General features: G+C 42.1%; 5 protein-coding genes across 5 annotated transcripts; 2 read left to right on the top strand and 3 right to left on the bottom strand.

Moving 5' to 3' along the window:
- The first annotated feature begins 1140 nt into the window (after positions 1-1140).
- BDB00DRAFT_473712 (uncharacterized protein) lies at positions 1141-1748 on the top strand. Its single transcript, XM_053117518.1, has one exon. The coding sequence runs from the start codon at positions 1232-1234 to the stop codon at positions 1541-1543; it is 312 nt and encodes a 103-aa protein (XP_052978084.1). The 5' UTR covers positions 1141-1231; the 3' UTR covers positions 1544-1748.
- Positions 1749-2080: 332 nt separating this feature from the next.
- On the bottom strand, positions 2081-4499 carry BDB00DRAFT_473678 (uncharacterized protein). The gene is made up of 6 exons (XM_053117517.1): positions 3959-4499; positions 3699-3890; positions 3450-3629; positions 2941-3352; positions 2652-2854; positions 2081-2575 (listed from the first exon to the last, which is right to left on the bottom strand). The coding sequence occupies exons 1-6, from the start codon at positions 4394-4396 to the stop codon at positions 2465-2467; spliced, it is 1536 nt and encodes a 511-aa protein (XP_052978083.1). The 5' UTR covers positions 4397-4499; the 3' UTR covers positions 2081-2464.
- On the bottom strand, positions 4500-6713 carry BDB00DRAFT_473451 (kinase-like domain-containing protein). The gene is made up of 5 exons (XM_053117516.1): positions 6240-6713; positions 5863-6099; positions 5724-5787; positions 5290-5659; positions 4500-5184 (listed from the first exon to the last, which is right to left on the bottom strand). Exons 1-5 carry the CDS (start codon positions 6607-6609, stop codon positions 4603-4605), a joined length of 1623 nt encoding a protein of 540 aa, XP_052978082.1. The 5' UTR covers positions 6610-6713; the 3' UTR covers positions 4500-4602.
- A 1131-nt stretch (positions 6714-7844) lies between these two features.
- Positions 7845-9572, bottom strand: BDB00DRAFT_874012 (uncharacterized protein; the record flags this gene model as incomplete). Its single annotated transcript, XM_053127168.1, has 4 exons — positions 7845-8014; positions 8594-8653; positions 8742-9213; positions 9366-9572. 4 exons carry the CDS (start codon positions 9570-9572, stop codon positions 7845-7847), a joined length of 909 nt encoding a protein of 302 aa, XP_052978081.1.
- Positions 9573-10147: 575 nt separating this feature from the next.
- Positions 10148-11463, top strand: BDB00DRAFT_831523 (uncharacterized protein). Its single transcript, XM_053124130.1, has one exon. It carries the CDS (start codon positions 10214-10216, stop codon positions 11063-11065), a length of 852 nt encoding a protein of 283 aa, XP_052978080.1. The 5' UTR covers positions 10148-10213; the 3' UTR covers positions 11066-11463.
- The last annotated feature ends 5054 nt before the right edge of the window (positions 11464-16517 follow it).

Here is a 16517-nt window from a genome sequence, read left to right as displayed (position 1 = left end):
GCTAAGACAGTAAGCTGTTGTGGAAGTCAGGAATACGGATCCAGAAGCCTGCCTGCCATACATACCATTAGTATTATTAGACGTGTACTGCAAAGTTCGGATAAGAAACACCGCCATTACATTGATAAATGCATTGTAGAGAGGGACCAACTTTAAATCTTTCAATATTTACACATCATCGCTGTTATTTGAGGGGACGCATAAAACGATCATAATAAAGAAAACATAGGAGAGAGAGAGAACAATCCATTCATATTCGACTAGGTTGTAGATGACGCAATTGTAGATATTCTCGCAGAGATGGTTTTGGGGGACTGTCTCCTTTTGACACGAGTCGAAACGCCCCTGCATGTAAACGATCACTAACCACACGTTTTTGTCACATAAGAAACAGCTAGACGATTATTGTACGAGTATTTGTGGATGAGAAAGACAACGAAAAAGTGATAAAAAAGAAGGAGGGTCACAATGGATTTTAAAGAAGGAGAGAGGGTGAGAGTGCAAAAGAGGTGTGGTATGTGTTTGTATGTTGTTTGGTATACGCATAAGGCAGGGAGAGAAAGAGAGGGAGGGAGGAAGGTACTGGGATTATGTGTATAGGTATGCTTTGGTGGAAAGAGTATTAGTCATTGTATCCTGCTTTTTGTTGTTGTTTTTTCTTTACTGCTACAGAGAAGACAATTCGCTACGGCGTTCTCGAATCCGAGTTAAAGTGGGCTCAATCTCGCTGACTCGGACAGGAACCTGTATGCTAACATCCCAAAACAGCTCCATGATACTGAGTGGAATGATTAGCACTGACGTGTCTTCTTCGTTATCTTTTTCGTCGTAGGGTGCATTGACAACCTGTATCCTGTCAACATGTTTAGTACTAATGAGGCTGCTGCTGTTGCTGCTATTTTTGTCATTGTTATCTTTGCTGCTGTCACTGCCATTATTGTCGTCACTATTGTTATCTTGTTCTTGATGCTGGTTATCAGGTATTTCCAGTTGCTCGACCGGTTCTAGCACGAGTTGGAGTTGTCGCAAGAGCTCGTCGCATGCTCCCATGCCATTGTCAGTCACTTTCTGCTTCTGCTTGGCTTCCTTCTCCTCTAATTCCTTTTCGAACTCTTGTTGCCGTGCCTGAATTTGCTTTTGTCGCTCTTTCCGAATTGCTGGAAGCTCACCGTACCGTTCCTTGTATTGATGACTACGTTCAAGGCGCGCCTTACGTAAATTTGCGAATTCGATGTTTAGCTGTCGCACGAGTTCTTGCTCCTTTTTACTTTTGTTTTTTAAGGAAATGGGTTTAGCCTCTCAATGTTTATATGTGTGCTTTCTCTTTCTCTTTTACTGCTATGTAATTGTGGTGCCTAAAGCTTCACTTACGAAGGCTAATATGCAGAATACAGAAACGTTGTTTGAAAAGAAGGACTTGAGTGTTGTTGCCTCCCACGTAGCTAGGATACACATGCTATTACTAAGTAGTGCTTTATTACCTTGGCAACGGAGGCATTGCTGCTCTTGGACTGAATCTCTTTCTACAATTGACAGGTTGTAGCAAATGTCAGTTTAACAAATAAATGAAAGGCAACTCATTACGGAAACACTGACAGGGCACGTCACTCACCAGTTTATTTTGGTATTTCGTAATGTTACTCTGAATGTTACGCACTTGAATCTCGTACGCTTCATCTTGTGCCGGGTTGTGCATTTGTAAACTGTTATTTTATTTTTCTGTGGAGAGAAAAAGAAAGAAGAAAGGGCTGTTATGGTTGATTAATTCGTTTTTTCCATCTGGCATAAAACCAAACTCGAACTGACTGAGTTTCCCAGTTCTTCATGCACAATGACATAGGTGGTTTTGTTACCCTGTGTGTGCCTCGATTTTTTAAGGTTTTCGATGCTGTCCTATATGGCTTATCTTGATCCTTTCATTAGTTTTATAAGAGACCTGCATCACCCCGCCTGCGCCCAATTCAAACCTTCTCGTAGTAATAAACCCTCAACATCAACATCCCCCATCCCTCCTCCCCAACTGTTATTACGCCAAGGTGTGTTTCATTTTTGACAACGATGTCTTATTCTAGGAAAGAACAACATCACATCTACTATCAATATATCCTAGCTGTCAACCATCATCATTTGCCACACCCGATGTCAAGTAGCCCCATTTATTGCGGCAGTAGTCATAGTGAATACACCTAAGAAGGGGGTCATTCCAAAAGGAAAAAGATATACGTACAGAGTGGAAAAAGAGTCTCGCCTCCCCCCCCCTGAGGACAATCGCGCGAAAAGCACCTCCAGTACACAAAAAGACCATCTCTTTCTTCTGTGGGTTCCCGTGGGCGTGCGTGACGTTCTCAAATGCAAATGCAAGATGGCTCTATATTATTATTTGTTGCGTGTGGTGTGGAATCTGAGACGGAAAACAGGGTGTGTCGCGTGTGTTTATGATAGTAGTACATGCATCTCATTCGTTTTACAACATGCCGATATATTTTCCAAAGTACGCAGTCGCAATGATATACAGTGCAAATCCAGTCAAAATCCAAAAGTAGTAGCTGAGGTCCAAGTAGTCTTGGCCTGGAACCTAGTGTCAACAAAGTAAGAGTTCTTCTCATTAACTAAAACAACTCTCTTTCTTTGTTTCGTTATCAGAAGTTTACCTTGACATTCATGCCGAACAAACCGCCAACAACGGTAAGTGGCACAAAGACTGTGGCAAGAAAGGTCAGTCGGTTCATCACCATGTTCGTGAGACTGTATGTTTGCGTGAGTTCCACGTTGACTTGAGCCAAGTAGTTTGTATGTGCTCGTCCAAGGATACGATTATAATGACTAATATTTTGCACCATTGTAACGACGTGGTCTAAGGATGGGGGGGTAGAAGGGAGGGCAAGGTTAAAAAAAAACCAACTGTCCTTGCATTCGATCTCAAACCTTGTTTGTGATTACCTTGGATATCCCCTAAATAGAGACATACGTCACTGAATGCCTTTCTTCCCTCTGCAGTAAGAGGATCGTCCGACAAATCATCATCCCCGGTTGCCCAGTCCTCGTATCGTTTCATTAGACTTTTCAAAACATCCAATTTCGACGCCAACAGCCGTGATAATTGTGTGGATCGACGTCTGCATCGGCTGATGCGCCGCAGCATATCCGCTTGTTCGGATCGTCGAAGGACAAGTGACAGTTCATCGATCGAAACGGCTTCCATTTCAACTTGCAGTATTGTAGGTGCAAACTCGTCCGTAACAGCATCTATCAATGCGTAGTTCATCCAGTCTGGCGTGATCGTCATGTTTGATTTAAGTTGGTCTGTTCGGTCCCGTACTCTTTCAGGGATGTTGGAAGCTTTGAAATGGAACTTTGCAATGTGTGTTTGGGGGGGGGGTCTAGTTAGCACTAGCTGTTTTCTTACAGATATAAAACAAATTACGCAAGTGCATTTTAGTAGTACGTACTGTTAGAAGGCCTTGCTTGAAAATTAGAATGTAAAAGTTAAAAGGAAGGATCTGCTCGGTATATGGGTCGATCTGGAAGCTTCGGAAGGTGATAAAGGTATAGTTTGGAAATAGTTCCATTTTTTCGCGTGGTTCTTGTGCAAGCACGTCTTCAGCCGTCAACGGGTGGATATGAAAAGTCTTAAAGTCCCCGCGTTTGTCAGTATATGTGAGCGCATATCTTTCCGTACATCCTCCTGTACTACATACCTTGCTTATCGTTTTCATTTCCTCATCCGTGGGGCTCAATACATCGACCCACCAACCCGACGTTTTCAATGCCACATCCAGTAATTTGCGACCTTCTTCCGTCAACAACTGCTGCAACCGCTGTGTAGGCGCTTCTGATTTACCGGAAGCATAGATATGATACCGATAAGCCTCTGGATCCACCACTCCATACTTTGTAGATATGAATTAATAAAATAGGCGTGTGCTTGCAGAAAACAGAAATTTGATTTTTTTTTTACCATGGCATGTGGGTCGCCGTAGGATCGACTCCGCTTGCTCAACGTTCTTGACAACTTTACAGTACTGGCGTCGTTCGAAGTGCGTCGATCCACCATTTCACCAAAAGCCGCCATATCAGCCTTGTCTTGCATGTCGCCTTCATATTGTGGAAACAGGACGTCTGCTTCGACATTGTCTTCTTGTCCATTAAACCACTCGTCATTCTCAATGTTCATTCCACTACCACCACCACCACCACCCATAATGCTGCTTCTGATACTGGCTGCAGGATGAACAGAAACGAACGGCGATCGTTGTTGACGCTGTAGTTCACCATCCAGTTGACTTTGACTGGACTTGCGACGTCGGTTTTGGAGAATGGTATCCACGAACGGCAAAGAGAATGAGCGACTGCCCATTCGGGCAGCTCTCATCTCGGTTTCGGTTGGCGAGCTCATTCTATAAGTGTGTCTTTTTTTTGTTGTGTGTTAACGGGAAGAAAGGAAAAGATGGATCGAGCTGGATAAGAGGAAAAAAAATAGATATGTGCCAAGAGCCTGTCTTTTCTTCCGTACAGTTCAGAATATATGTATATTTTATTTTTTGAAACAAGTAAGAGAGGATATATTTACACAAAAAAGAACATCAGTACTATTACTCTATGTTAGAAAATATGGAAATCAGATGGAGTGTCTAGCAAAAGCATGCGATCATGAACAAGTGGTTTAGAGAAGGAAGCAACTTCATCCTCGGGGGTGACTGGTGTTGATTCATAATCGTATAAGGAATCGTTATCGTATAGGGATGGTGGATAGCAAGAAGTGGTGGTGATGACGGATGATGGTGGTGGTTGTGCTGGCCCAACTGATGATCTTTCGGAAAAATCCCAATCTATGCTGGGCTGATGATTGTGATGTCTGTCGTCGGTGTGGTGGTGATAATCCTTTTTTAAGGAAGAAGAAAAGGTAGTCGTGCTACTACTACCCGGCTGTGGGCTATTATCGTCATTGTCGTTTGTATATGGACTACTCGTAGGTGCTGGCCATTCAAGTTGTTGTAGAAATTGACTCAACACTGCGCGATCTGGCGCCTGTACGAGAAAGGGGTGGTAACTGGCCTCGTTTGCAGAAATTCGTTCGACTGGATGCTTCTTCAAACAGGATGCAATAAAGCCATGACAAGCTTCGGTATAGCTACTTGGCTCGTCCAGAATAGGAGGCGGGTCATGAATGACATGAGAAAATATCTGTTCAGTGAATAGTCGTGAGAGCGTGACAAAAGTGGTCAATAGCCCTGATCCATTAAAAGGTATATGGGTACACTGAGTGTGACAAAGAGAGAGAGAGCTTACAGTAGCCGCATCATGTTCACAGAGTGGTGGCCAACCAGAAGCGAGTTCAAATGTAGTGATGCCTAGTGCCCATATATCGACCTTTTGGTTATATTCGCGGTGCTGTAGTATTTCTGGCGCCATCCAACATGGTGTACCGACAAAAGACCTCCGCCGTCGTAAGGTTTGTCCTTGCTGCTGCTCTGACGTAGCAGCAATAGTAAAATTGCTGTTATTGCTACTAGTACTCGCTAACAGGTGGCTGCTCACACCAAAATCGGCAAGTCTAACCGTGCCAGAATCCAACAAGAGATTAGCAGCTTTGATGTCTCGATGGAGCAACCCGTTTTCATGAAGATATTGCAAGCCCTTCACAACTTGTTTCATAATGCTAAATAACCAAAAAGAAAGAGTTATTATTTTTACACCAAGGGATAAAAATATAAAAGATTTACCATGCAACCAGATGTTCATCCAATCCTTCTGGAAAGAAATTTGACAAAAGATCTCGACAAGAACCTTAAAAGCGTTCGTTTCTTTAGAAGATCCCGACAAGTGGCAATATAAAATATTAATTATGATGATTAAAGTTACCTGACGACATCATGGGCATGATGATATACAGATAGGACGAGCTAACAAAGCTCTGAAATGTTGGTAAAAGATGTTCATGTCGACATAGCTTCATGATTTGTATCTCTCGTCGTAGACCATCCAGTCGCTTTGATTCGTGCGAGACGTCCAATAGTTCCAGATCAATTTGTTTCACTGCTACAGTCGATCTTGTCGGTTTGTGTTTACAGGCGTATACAGTTGCAGTACCTCCTACGCCTTTTTCATGTGTCGTATATCACAGACAACAACAGCAACATGCACATATCGTAGAATGAGTCATCGTATTCTTTAGACGAGGTGTATGCGTAGACAGCTGGGGGGAATGGGCATAAGTCTTTATCAAGATTAGCATTTACCGAGAACATGTAATTTTTCATAATCATTCAGGTCAGCTGAATAAGAGATTGAGCTGTTATCACCATCTTTTTGTTGGTGCCGATGATGTTTTTTCGATGTGTATACAAATCGTCGCACGAGTGATGATAAAGTAAATGATAACCGCCTACTGTTATTGTTGTTGTTGCTGCTGCTATTATGATGCTGACGATGATCTTTTGGTGTGATAACCGCTGTTGTCGTTGCTCTTCGAGGATGCAATGAGGGTCTGGATGATGACGATGCTGCTGCAGCGAGTAACTCGTTTACGGATGTTCGACGCGCTACGGAAACTTTGCCAGTGGCATAGATTTGACATGTGGATGAGAGTGCTTGAGGATGATAATGCATTCCCACAACAACGACTGCTAGATGTCTTCTTTTCTTGGCTAACAAAAAAAGAGAGGAAGAACAAGAAAGATAATCGATCAAACTAAAAAGAAAATCGCGTTTTTTTTCTTGACGAAACGGAAAAGGAGTGGAGGAGGAGGGGAAGGAGGGAGGGAGGTGCAAAATATTATGGGCTGTGCGAAGGCTTGCTGTGGTTGGTGGGGTGTCAATGATCTGTTTCGAACGATTGCGCCCAATGCAAGGCAGAGTGGCGTTACACCTTGTACTACAATCCCACCCCTCCACCCCTTCTTTTAATGGACAACTCCATTCGTTTGTGAACCTGCTCGTAACGGAATTTGTCGCGAGCCTAAAAAAGACAAATCAGCAATGGCTGTCATGTCGCATGATAAAAATTTGTGGGTCGGAGCTGGATCGACTCAACAACACCATCCAGCCGTTCGAACTTATCGAGAAAAAGAGGAACGTAACGGGGCGGAAGAAGAAGAACATTTAGTCTATCTGAAAGAAGAAAGAGCGTTATTAGCTGATCTTCCGTATTGGGCTATGATCGACATTGCGAATGTGTGTGTTTTTATTTTGCTCCTGATGATGCCATGTACCTTGTTGACCTCCAAATGTTTGTACCATTCCCATTTGTATCTCAGTGAAACCAATGATAAGGTTACTCACACGCTCTTGACGGTATTTTCTGATTAATTAATACGCTAGTAGATATGATAGTAGGTTATACGTGACAGTAAGACGGTTTATGGTGGGTGTTGGTGGCGTTTAGAAGTACCGGATAGTACACATTCTGAATAGTGCTTTTAACATTGTGGCAGCGCAGTGTGCATACACCACGTGGAAAGTGTAACAGCTGGACTTAGAGAAGAAGACCCTCGACAGACATACATCCTGCATTTGTCTAGGCAAAGTACACCAAAGATAACTCATGAACAATAAAGAACTAATTTGTGTCTCAGCAGTATCGTAGATAGGTTACTCCGCTGTAGTCTCGGTGAATCCCGCTCTCTTCCCCCCTCCGTATCATTAGAGAACTCGACCACGATACATTAAAAGTTTGATATGCCTTTTGTGAGCCTGCATCGTGTGGAGACAATTTTGTTCGAAGAAGATTTCACGTTGCTGCTCATACCAGAAGTTGGAAGAATTAATGACAGGAGGAAAAGGAGCAAGCTTGTCCTGGTGTCAGTGAGATATGGGATGCGCTGTATAGATTTTGGCAAGATCAGCTAAAGATATACGAGATAGGGTTGTGGTAAGATGTTAATAAAGTCGTAACCATTGTGTTGCGTGCTATTCAGTGACATGTGCGTGGTTGCAATTTGTGCGTCCTTCTCGAGGTCGCCTTGGATATCTGACAATGCGACGACTTCAGCAGTATCCGTAATAGTATGGTGGTCTAATCCAAGGGTTGGACGACAGCACAATGGTGCTCTTATCGTAGCTTCGTACCTAAGAAACCACCTTTTGTACAAACAGGATAAATGCTGCGGATAGTTCGTGTTAATGAATAAAGGGCTCATGTAGTCTGTAATTGATCGTTGCTCGGCGGGGAAGAGCAAATGCTTACCATTTTGGCGCCATCTATGAACGGAAATGCAGCCCGAACAAACAGCGAAAGAGCATATATCCAGTTGGTAAAACGAGAAGAAATGATTCAGAGTTTTTAATATATCAAAGTTAGAATAAAAGAAATGAAAAATGGTAACAAATAGTTAATATAGAATATGCAGGTGCGTGTTGTGTGTGTGTGTGTATAAAATATAGTGAGAATTGTAAGGTGCAAAAAGTGCGAAACGGAGGCAGAAGTGTCTAAAATGTTGACCATTGCCAATCGGCTGGAACAGATGGGATAGGGTTGAAAACAACTATTAAAAGCATTTGATGATGGTCAACAATCCGATAAGAAACCTCAAACCACCCCCCTTGGATCCTCCTCCTTTGACCCCGGGTTTCGTGACTTTTCTATGCTTATTACCTTCAGGATTACTTCTGATGGTAATTCCTTTTGGATGATGCTCCACAGGCTGAACAATATCTAATTATGCAAGTAGCGACTTGAGAAAACCAAAATTCTTGTCCCTAAACAAAGCATCCTCCTCCCCCTTTAATTGTTTCCAAATTACCATCTCTGCCTAGCTCTGTTATTCCTTCCATGGCTTGAGGTTGCTGCGTCATAATGCCGGCACGACGACGACGGCTACTGCTCGTATGATGGTTGTTGTTGTGATGATGCTGATGCTGATAATGATGCTGATGCTGATGCTGATTATTATAATTAAATTTGGTGTCGAATTCGTCGTGACCTGCCGATCCTTCTTGGTTTTCTTGTAGCTGCGGGGTATCCTTTTGCTGCTGCTGCTGCTGCTGCTGTTGTTGTCCCGATTGCCACCTCCGGTATTCGGCTGCGCAAGTATCACAGCCTCGAGATAATATCCCTTTTCGGTGGAATTGCGAAGACTGGTCCAGTCGAAAGTAATTAGAGCAATGGGTAGAGCAGAAAATGTCGCCGCATTTCCGACAGTGGTGCCTTCGTTCGAATAGTCCAAATGATATTGTACATGCCATGTAGGCACAATGACTAGCGTCAGCGTCCGGCTAGTATTACAGGAAAAATATATCCAATAGTCAGGGCATATGTACACTTCTTGAGCACACCCGCAGAGAAAGAGAGCGCAATAGAAACACCCCCCCTCACAACAACCTGTCTCTCTCTCTCTCTCCTTTTTTGTTATAGTACATCAAGTTACCTTCCAATGGTCTCTGGATGGCGGACCTGTCACTGTATCGGATAGTGACAAAATGCTGTTTAAAGATTGACGTTTCGATTCCAGGGAAGAACCAGTCTGATCTGTCAACGTCGGCGATTCCAACGTTTCAAGGGCTGATGACCGAGTCGGCTGGCCGAGTGTTAGACGAGTGGGTCGCTTCTTTCGAGTAAGTGCGTAGACATCCATTGAATCGCCTGTGATGCTCGTTTTTATTTGGTTTGGGCCCAGCTTTCCAGCTCAATGTCTACTTCCAACCTTTTTTTACAACCTTGGCCTTTTTTTTGTGAGGTTCCCTGAGTAGAAGCAATATAAAGAAAACAAGGGTAGGTGGGTAGGTTGTAGGTTTTGTCGGTGCTTCTTTTCCACACTTTCCACTCTCACCCACTCATCAACCACCAGGGCCTTCACTGTGATTTCTGATTGGGTGGTTACTCCTGACTACTAATTTTGGTCAATTCAAGGCACACCGCCTTCCTTGACAACACATTGATTTTTGTTGCCATGTATAACACCAGAGAGCACTTGCGAGTGTCATGAAGAGCTGCGGGGTTAGTTTCCTTAATAGTACGTATGATAGATTGAAATGAAGTAAACCTTCTTTTTACTGCTATTAAATCAGATAGGAGATTTCCAACTTAACCTCCTGGATCATCACTGCATATAGAAAGAATGGGGAAAAAGTGCTTAACAAACAATATTGCGCTATTTATCAATATTCTCTTTAATCATGCAAAACTCTCAAGTGTATCATTTCGGACCTGACTGAACTGTCGCACAAAATTGGACTTTTTTACACTTGTTGTTTTGTATTCACCTCTTCAAACAATATGGCACCCGTTGACATTCCATTGACGAACTACATGTTTGCACGCAATGACCGGTTTCGGCCTTGGTGGATCTCGGATCGTAAGAATGTGCTAATTTACACGTTTTACAATCATGTTACCAGTGACAAGGAGGCGTGTCAATTGCTTCGACGGAATTTCAGTGGCGAAACTAGCATGATCATCCGTACACTGTCGACCGAGAATTACTACGCGTCTCTGTCGTTGCCTTCACCACCACAAACAACAACAACAACTGTTGAATGTCAGCCAACAAAAGAAGAAGAAGACATTGATGACGAAAAGAATTGGGTTGTTCTTGAAGTTTTAATTCAACCTGAACGATCGTACATGCTAGCACTCAAACGCGGCCTAAAAATCGAGCGTGATAAGGAAGCCACAGTCGTTCCCGCTATTCCTCGTAGTGCGGCGGGTGCTTACATGATCATGCGACTTTCGGGTTTGCCTATGCATGGAGAGGACAAAGAAGACCAAGACATTATCTGCGCAAACAATGTACGCAAGTCGATAGGGTCACTGTTTCTGTATTGGCAGCACGACAACAAACCTATTCGCGTGTTGGAAGTTTTTCCGGAGAGGATTGAAGAAGAGGATGCGGTTCGATGGAAAGGATCGGTTGTAGTGATTTTGGATGGCGATTATTATATTCCACAGCAAAATCTTGAGTCGGGTCTCGCCTACGTCGCTGCTTATGACCAACATGTCAAGTTTCAAGTCATCGGGCCATTTCATTACAACGCGTTTTGTCCAACCCATCGCATTATTGATAGTCACACGCCAGAGAATTGCAAGTACTTTGAAAACGAATACCCGGGAGGCCTATCCTTTTTTTGAAGAAGAGAAAAAACAAAGCTTTCATGATCGCTTATCATCGTCCGTCAAACAAAGGTGCCGAAATGCTTTTTTTATATCAACGATAATGACGACAACAACGATCGTCGCTGCTACTGGATAGGATTGGATGCCCTTGGCTGTTGATTACCCAAATTTTCCTTACAAAACAGTATACTATTGCCTAGTACAAGCATAACATTGTAACCATAAAATGTGGTCTTTTTGTTACAGTATAGAAAAGGAGGGTGAATGAATAGCGTGGTTTTGAGCAATTGTAATTAAGGAAAGATGGGTTTTCATTAGCCTCACACGCTATTGTGTTTTCCTTTTTCCCTTTAGCTAGTAGTAGCGGCAAATGATTCATAAGCGATGCATCCAAAAACGCTGAGCCATAAAGCACTCTCTTTTTCCATTGTTGTACGGTGAGGGGTGGGGGGGGGGGTGGTGTAACGACGTTTATTCCATCCGCTTGGCACTTACACACTTTAACGATACGGAGAAAGAGATATCAAATATACGTAGTCATGTGGCTCACTGTTCTATCTATTAAGCAAGACTTGTTCATTTCTGCATTTCCATCCGTCGATGATTGTTGTCTCAGCACGTGGTACCATGGTTTATGTAGTAAGTCATATATAAATCGCAAAAAAAGTAGATGAAGTCCCACGTACATTGTAGCATAACAATGATCTTAAAAGAGATGTTCTCAAAAAAGACAGAATAGGGTCGTAGGTTTTATGCATCCATGGGGAACGACTCAACAGAGCAGCAGCCGGCTCGCTCTGTTCAAGATGATAGATGAGAGATGATGACGAACGACACACGTATCATAAACCCCAAAACAGGCAAGCCATAAAAGTTAGTGCTTTCTCGGACAACAACAACACAGCAAATCATGGGTCAAGCAAGAATGTTATCGCGATTCCAGTTCTGGGTTTTGTTAATTAGAAGAAAAGCACATGACAAGAGCGTCTCGTTAAGATAAGCTAACCCGCTTACTTATCATTTCTTCTCAATGCGCAAAGGAGTTAAAGATGATGGCAACAGCAGATAAACTGGATGTAGATATGAGATGAAAAAGCAACAAAAAGTGGTATTCCATTTTAATTCGAATGGCCGTGCGCTCCCACGAATTGAAAATAAAAAACGTCATAGAAGAAAAAGACAATTGTGCTATTGACTAGTACTGCACAACCTCAGGTGTGGGGGTGAGGGAGGGAGGAGGAGGATACACAAGAAAATGGTATCATTCTCTCTCTTTCTCTCTCTCTCTCTCTCACAGAGAAGGTAATACAAGAGCTGCCATGTGGTCTTCGATCGAGAGATCGCCTTCCGCGGCGGGCCACCAGCAACGGATAAATGTTTCTCGAGCATCATGCGATACTAATTTCACCCCCACCGCCCCACATCAAACACAAGCACACGCATGCATGCGCGCCGTTTCGATCGAACATTCTTTTTTTTCTGTTCGTTTACAAACAAAAATAATATATAAAGGCCACCATCATCCCCACTCCTGTATCTCTTTTTTAACTTTGTGCTTCTTCTTCTTCTTCTCACGTATCAAACAACCATTGTACAATGCTTACTACTGACGTTCGATGCATTCACTGCGGTCAAAAAGGACATTACTCCATGTATGTGTATCTCTAATGGTAGCTTCATTACTGTTATTTACTATCAGTATGCAGCGATTCATGATAAGTGAACTTTTACAAATAGGATGTGCCCACATAGAGGGAACCAGTAGGTGCTTGATTGTCTAATGCAACGGACAAAAAAAGAACCACTCGCCATCAAGGCAAACAATGGCCTGCTCATCCTGGCGACTGAACTCTGTCTTTTGCTCTCGTTATAAATACTACTCTCTCTCTCTCTCTCGCTCTCTCTATATATATATATATATATTCATCTACATATTCGATGTGCTAGTGGTGGTTCTAGGAGGGGAAGTTAGGATGCATACCCATCATGATTCCCACGCAACTTACCCCACACATTCCATAAATAAAACCTGCTCGTCACTAGCGTCATCCTTTCTTGTATATGACTATAGCAATCTCAATATCGTGTGAATGCACTGTTCACACCAATGTTTGTTATTAAAAACGCCATATCATTACAAAGTATCTGTACTACGACCACAGCAAGAGAGAACACACAAGTTGTTCCCCTCTTCGATACAGTACTATGCTACGAAAGCTAAAACAACTAGTAATGCAAGAAACCTCTCATTCGTGCATCCAACTGGGTTTCAACATTTTCTTGTTTTAGTAAAAAACAATATTATAATGAATTCGTGCGATCCATGGCGATGGTGCTACATACTCTGCCCGCAATATAGGGTGATCAAGATGACTGCCTGTTTGTGAGCGCATGATTTTGCCCAAAAAACAAAAAAACAAAGAGCTATATGTACTTATCTCGTCTATCGCTTGTGTTATGCACATCTTTACCAATGATGCACTTGGCGCAGCTACTATGCATATACGTCACCCAATACTGCCTAACAAGAGAATACAAGATGACATTTTATCAACAACGACGGCGCGCTTGGCGTAAGACGCATACACAAGAAAAGTTTATAACATGAAAATAGGATTATAAACTAACAGGTCGGGCGTTCTCTTTTTTCTAGCCACACAATTTCTTTTATTGTAATGAGAATTTTTTTTTGTAGGAGAACTACAGTCAGTTTTTATTTGCCTCCACATTATTGTAATGAGAACAGACAAGGTCAGCAGAACAGAAACTTTTTATAGCATTGAGAAGCACACACATGTCTTCTCATAACAATCAAACAAGCCTGCGCGCTTTTTGCTTTGCTTTCTCGACAACCTAAGAAATCGAACCAAGGTAACGTTATCATCTTGCTGTTGTTGTTGTCGCATGTAACGAAAGATACACAAATCATGCATTTTAATTTGTGTAATTGGTGTGTGCGTGTGTGCGTGTGCGAGGGAAGAACGTCGACATGTCCAACTGATGATAGGACAATTCGAGACAACATCATCCTCTCTCAACGTGGTACGGGTTCCACTTTGACGCGGGCCTTTTGTGTGATGAAACGGGTGTATAAGGTGAAGAGCAAAGAAAAAGAAATCTATCTCTACCTACTGCTACTACCTCTACTTTCAGTTAAAACAGTGGTAGCTGCTATGGTATCTCCCTTGAGAAAGTTCAAGTGCTGAAAGACGCATGGCATTGTTCGGGGTTAGCGGCCAAAATTGGAAAGCATGAGAAGAAGTATTTCTTTGCTGTAGATTACATGAATTCAGCCTCAACACGATACATTTTTTGGGTTCTTGGTGTGAGCTGTCACCAACATCCTATTGTAAGGCGGGTTCAAGCACACCATACCATTTACACCAGCATCATAAGCACAGTGTTCGTATATTGATCATATATTCATATGACGTTAATCGCTTTACGTCGATTATATTATGTTTCTAGTATTCACGTAATTGCTATCACGTATTGCATACCAAATGTTAGATATATATACTTTCTTGAATAGCATGAGCAACTACACGTTTTTTGGATTTTCCGGAACTTCTATTTATCGCTGCGCCCTAGTTGCCAGATGGAATTACCTCTTAAAATGACATGGTATATTTACCCCAGCTCTAATAACGCCAGCCGCTGTACTTTTGTTACCCTGCTCTCTCAGAAAGTGTGCCGCTTTTGCTTATATAGCATATAATCATCCAACTTCTCTTTGACATCTCAAATAGAAAGCTGGTCATCACTTCATTCTTTCTTTACAATTCAAAGTATATACTATCGTGCTATTATTACTTGCATATTCTCAAAGTGTTTATGAAAACGACGTTTGTTCGTTATGCATAATACATGCATACATTCCTGGATTCAAAATAAATAATGCCGTACGTAATACGATGGTGTTCTTAAAAAGGTGGCAACAAATAGAGGCTTTATGTTGCTTTTAATTTTTAGAGTTTGCTTCTGCTTTTACGCGCGTAAATGCCAATACATCAATTGAAGCCGAGGAAGAAGAGTGCGTGCGCGTAGAACCTTGAAATGGAAAGCAATGATTCTCCTGCCTGTTTCGGGAAAAGAACTTTCCTTGCGCCCAAGTGCTACGTATCATGAATATATATGTCAACGACCCCGCGGTTGATATGTCGATGATAGTGTAATAGAAAATGATCGTAGCACAACATGTTGTTACTGCTATCCCGGTATATTAAAGTTCCATTGTGGGGAGCAACCACACCACCATCATCATCATGATCAGCGCAGTTTTGTTTCATATTCGTTATGGACCTACTAGTCTACTGTGACGTGAAGTTCATCATTTACATGAACAGCTTGAACTTACTACATATTAACAATCTCGGAATAGCTAGTAATACGCTGTAGTAACTCGTGATGTTCCAGAAGAAATGCATGTTTGCATTGTATTCTCGTTGTTATGTTCATGATAGCAATTTGATCTCAAGGAGTGCTAGGTGGTACTGACAGTGTGTCTGACCAAGTATGTGTCTATTATTCACTTTACCATTCTTTTTCCACTATTGTACATTATATACATATTGCATGCATTTACTATCGAGCGAACAAAAGGATTAAAAAAGACACACCCACAACGATATCTTTCTTTAACGGATACATGGTCACATAGTGTGTGTGTAACACATCTCAAAACGCTTCGTTCCTTTTCTGATGATAGCACAGAACCTGAGTTCTGGAATTCATTATTTATGCCGTCAAACGTAGTACGTAAGTTAAAAAGGAGACAGGGAGAGTTGTGCGTTTTTGCTGTGTAAACGTATCAGTACCCGTGTTATTAGTGTGTAATACTATGCTATCTAAGAGTTCATAATCACGTCTCTCCCTTTCCCCCCTTCTCATCCGTTGTTGTTGCTGATCCAATAATGGACCTACTTCGTCTGCGACAACGCATTCAAAGTACTTTTACTGGATTAAAAAAACAGAAAAAAATGAATAATACTGATACATAACAAAACCATTAACCGCAACATTCGAGTGAATAGAACAACGTCAGCCTTACATTCAATTCCGATGACACTTTAACATAACCACAATCGGCTGAAGCAGCTGCAGCCGCAGGGTGAGTCATGCAAAGAAGTACAATTACCTTACTATCATGCTAGGGATAACCTGGATTAAGACACTAATAACTGTGTCAAATGCATTTAAATGTACGGTAAAACCTTGGCAATTAGCTGAATTTCCATGCCGCTCTCGCAATTATAAAAATAACAGAGCTCTATATGCATCATTGCAGATTAACAGTAAACCTCTCTCATCTGCTTGGAGAGGGAAAAAAGAAGAACAAGCAGGCAATGATGCTGACACCTTGAACTTTGGTGATAGGTAACTAGTACTTGATACGGTTCCATCAAACGTTCATCTGTATGAATGTCTCCCACACATACGCACATGAGCGTGGCACAATCCAGAGGTT

This window comes from Zychaea mexicana (assembly GCF_025766255.1).
Source record: "Zychaea mexicana strain RSA 1403 chromosome Unknown BDB00scaffold_54, whole genome shotgun sequence".
In the NCBI taxonomy this organism is placed as follows: Eukaryota; Fungi; Mucoromycota; class Mucoromycetes; order Mucorales; family Lichtheimiaceae; genus Zychaea; species Zychaea mexicana.
The sequence above is the reverse complement of the archived record's forward strand: the minus strand, read 5'-3'. Positions and strand labels throughout refer to the sequence as shown.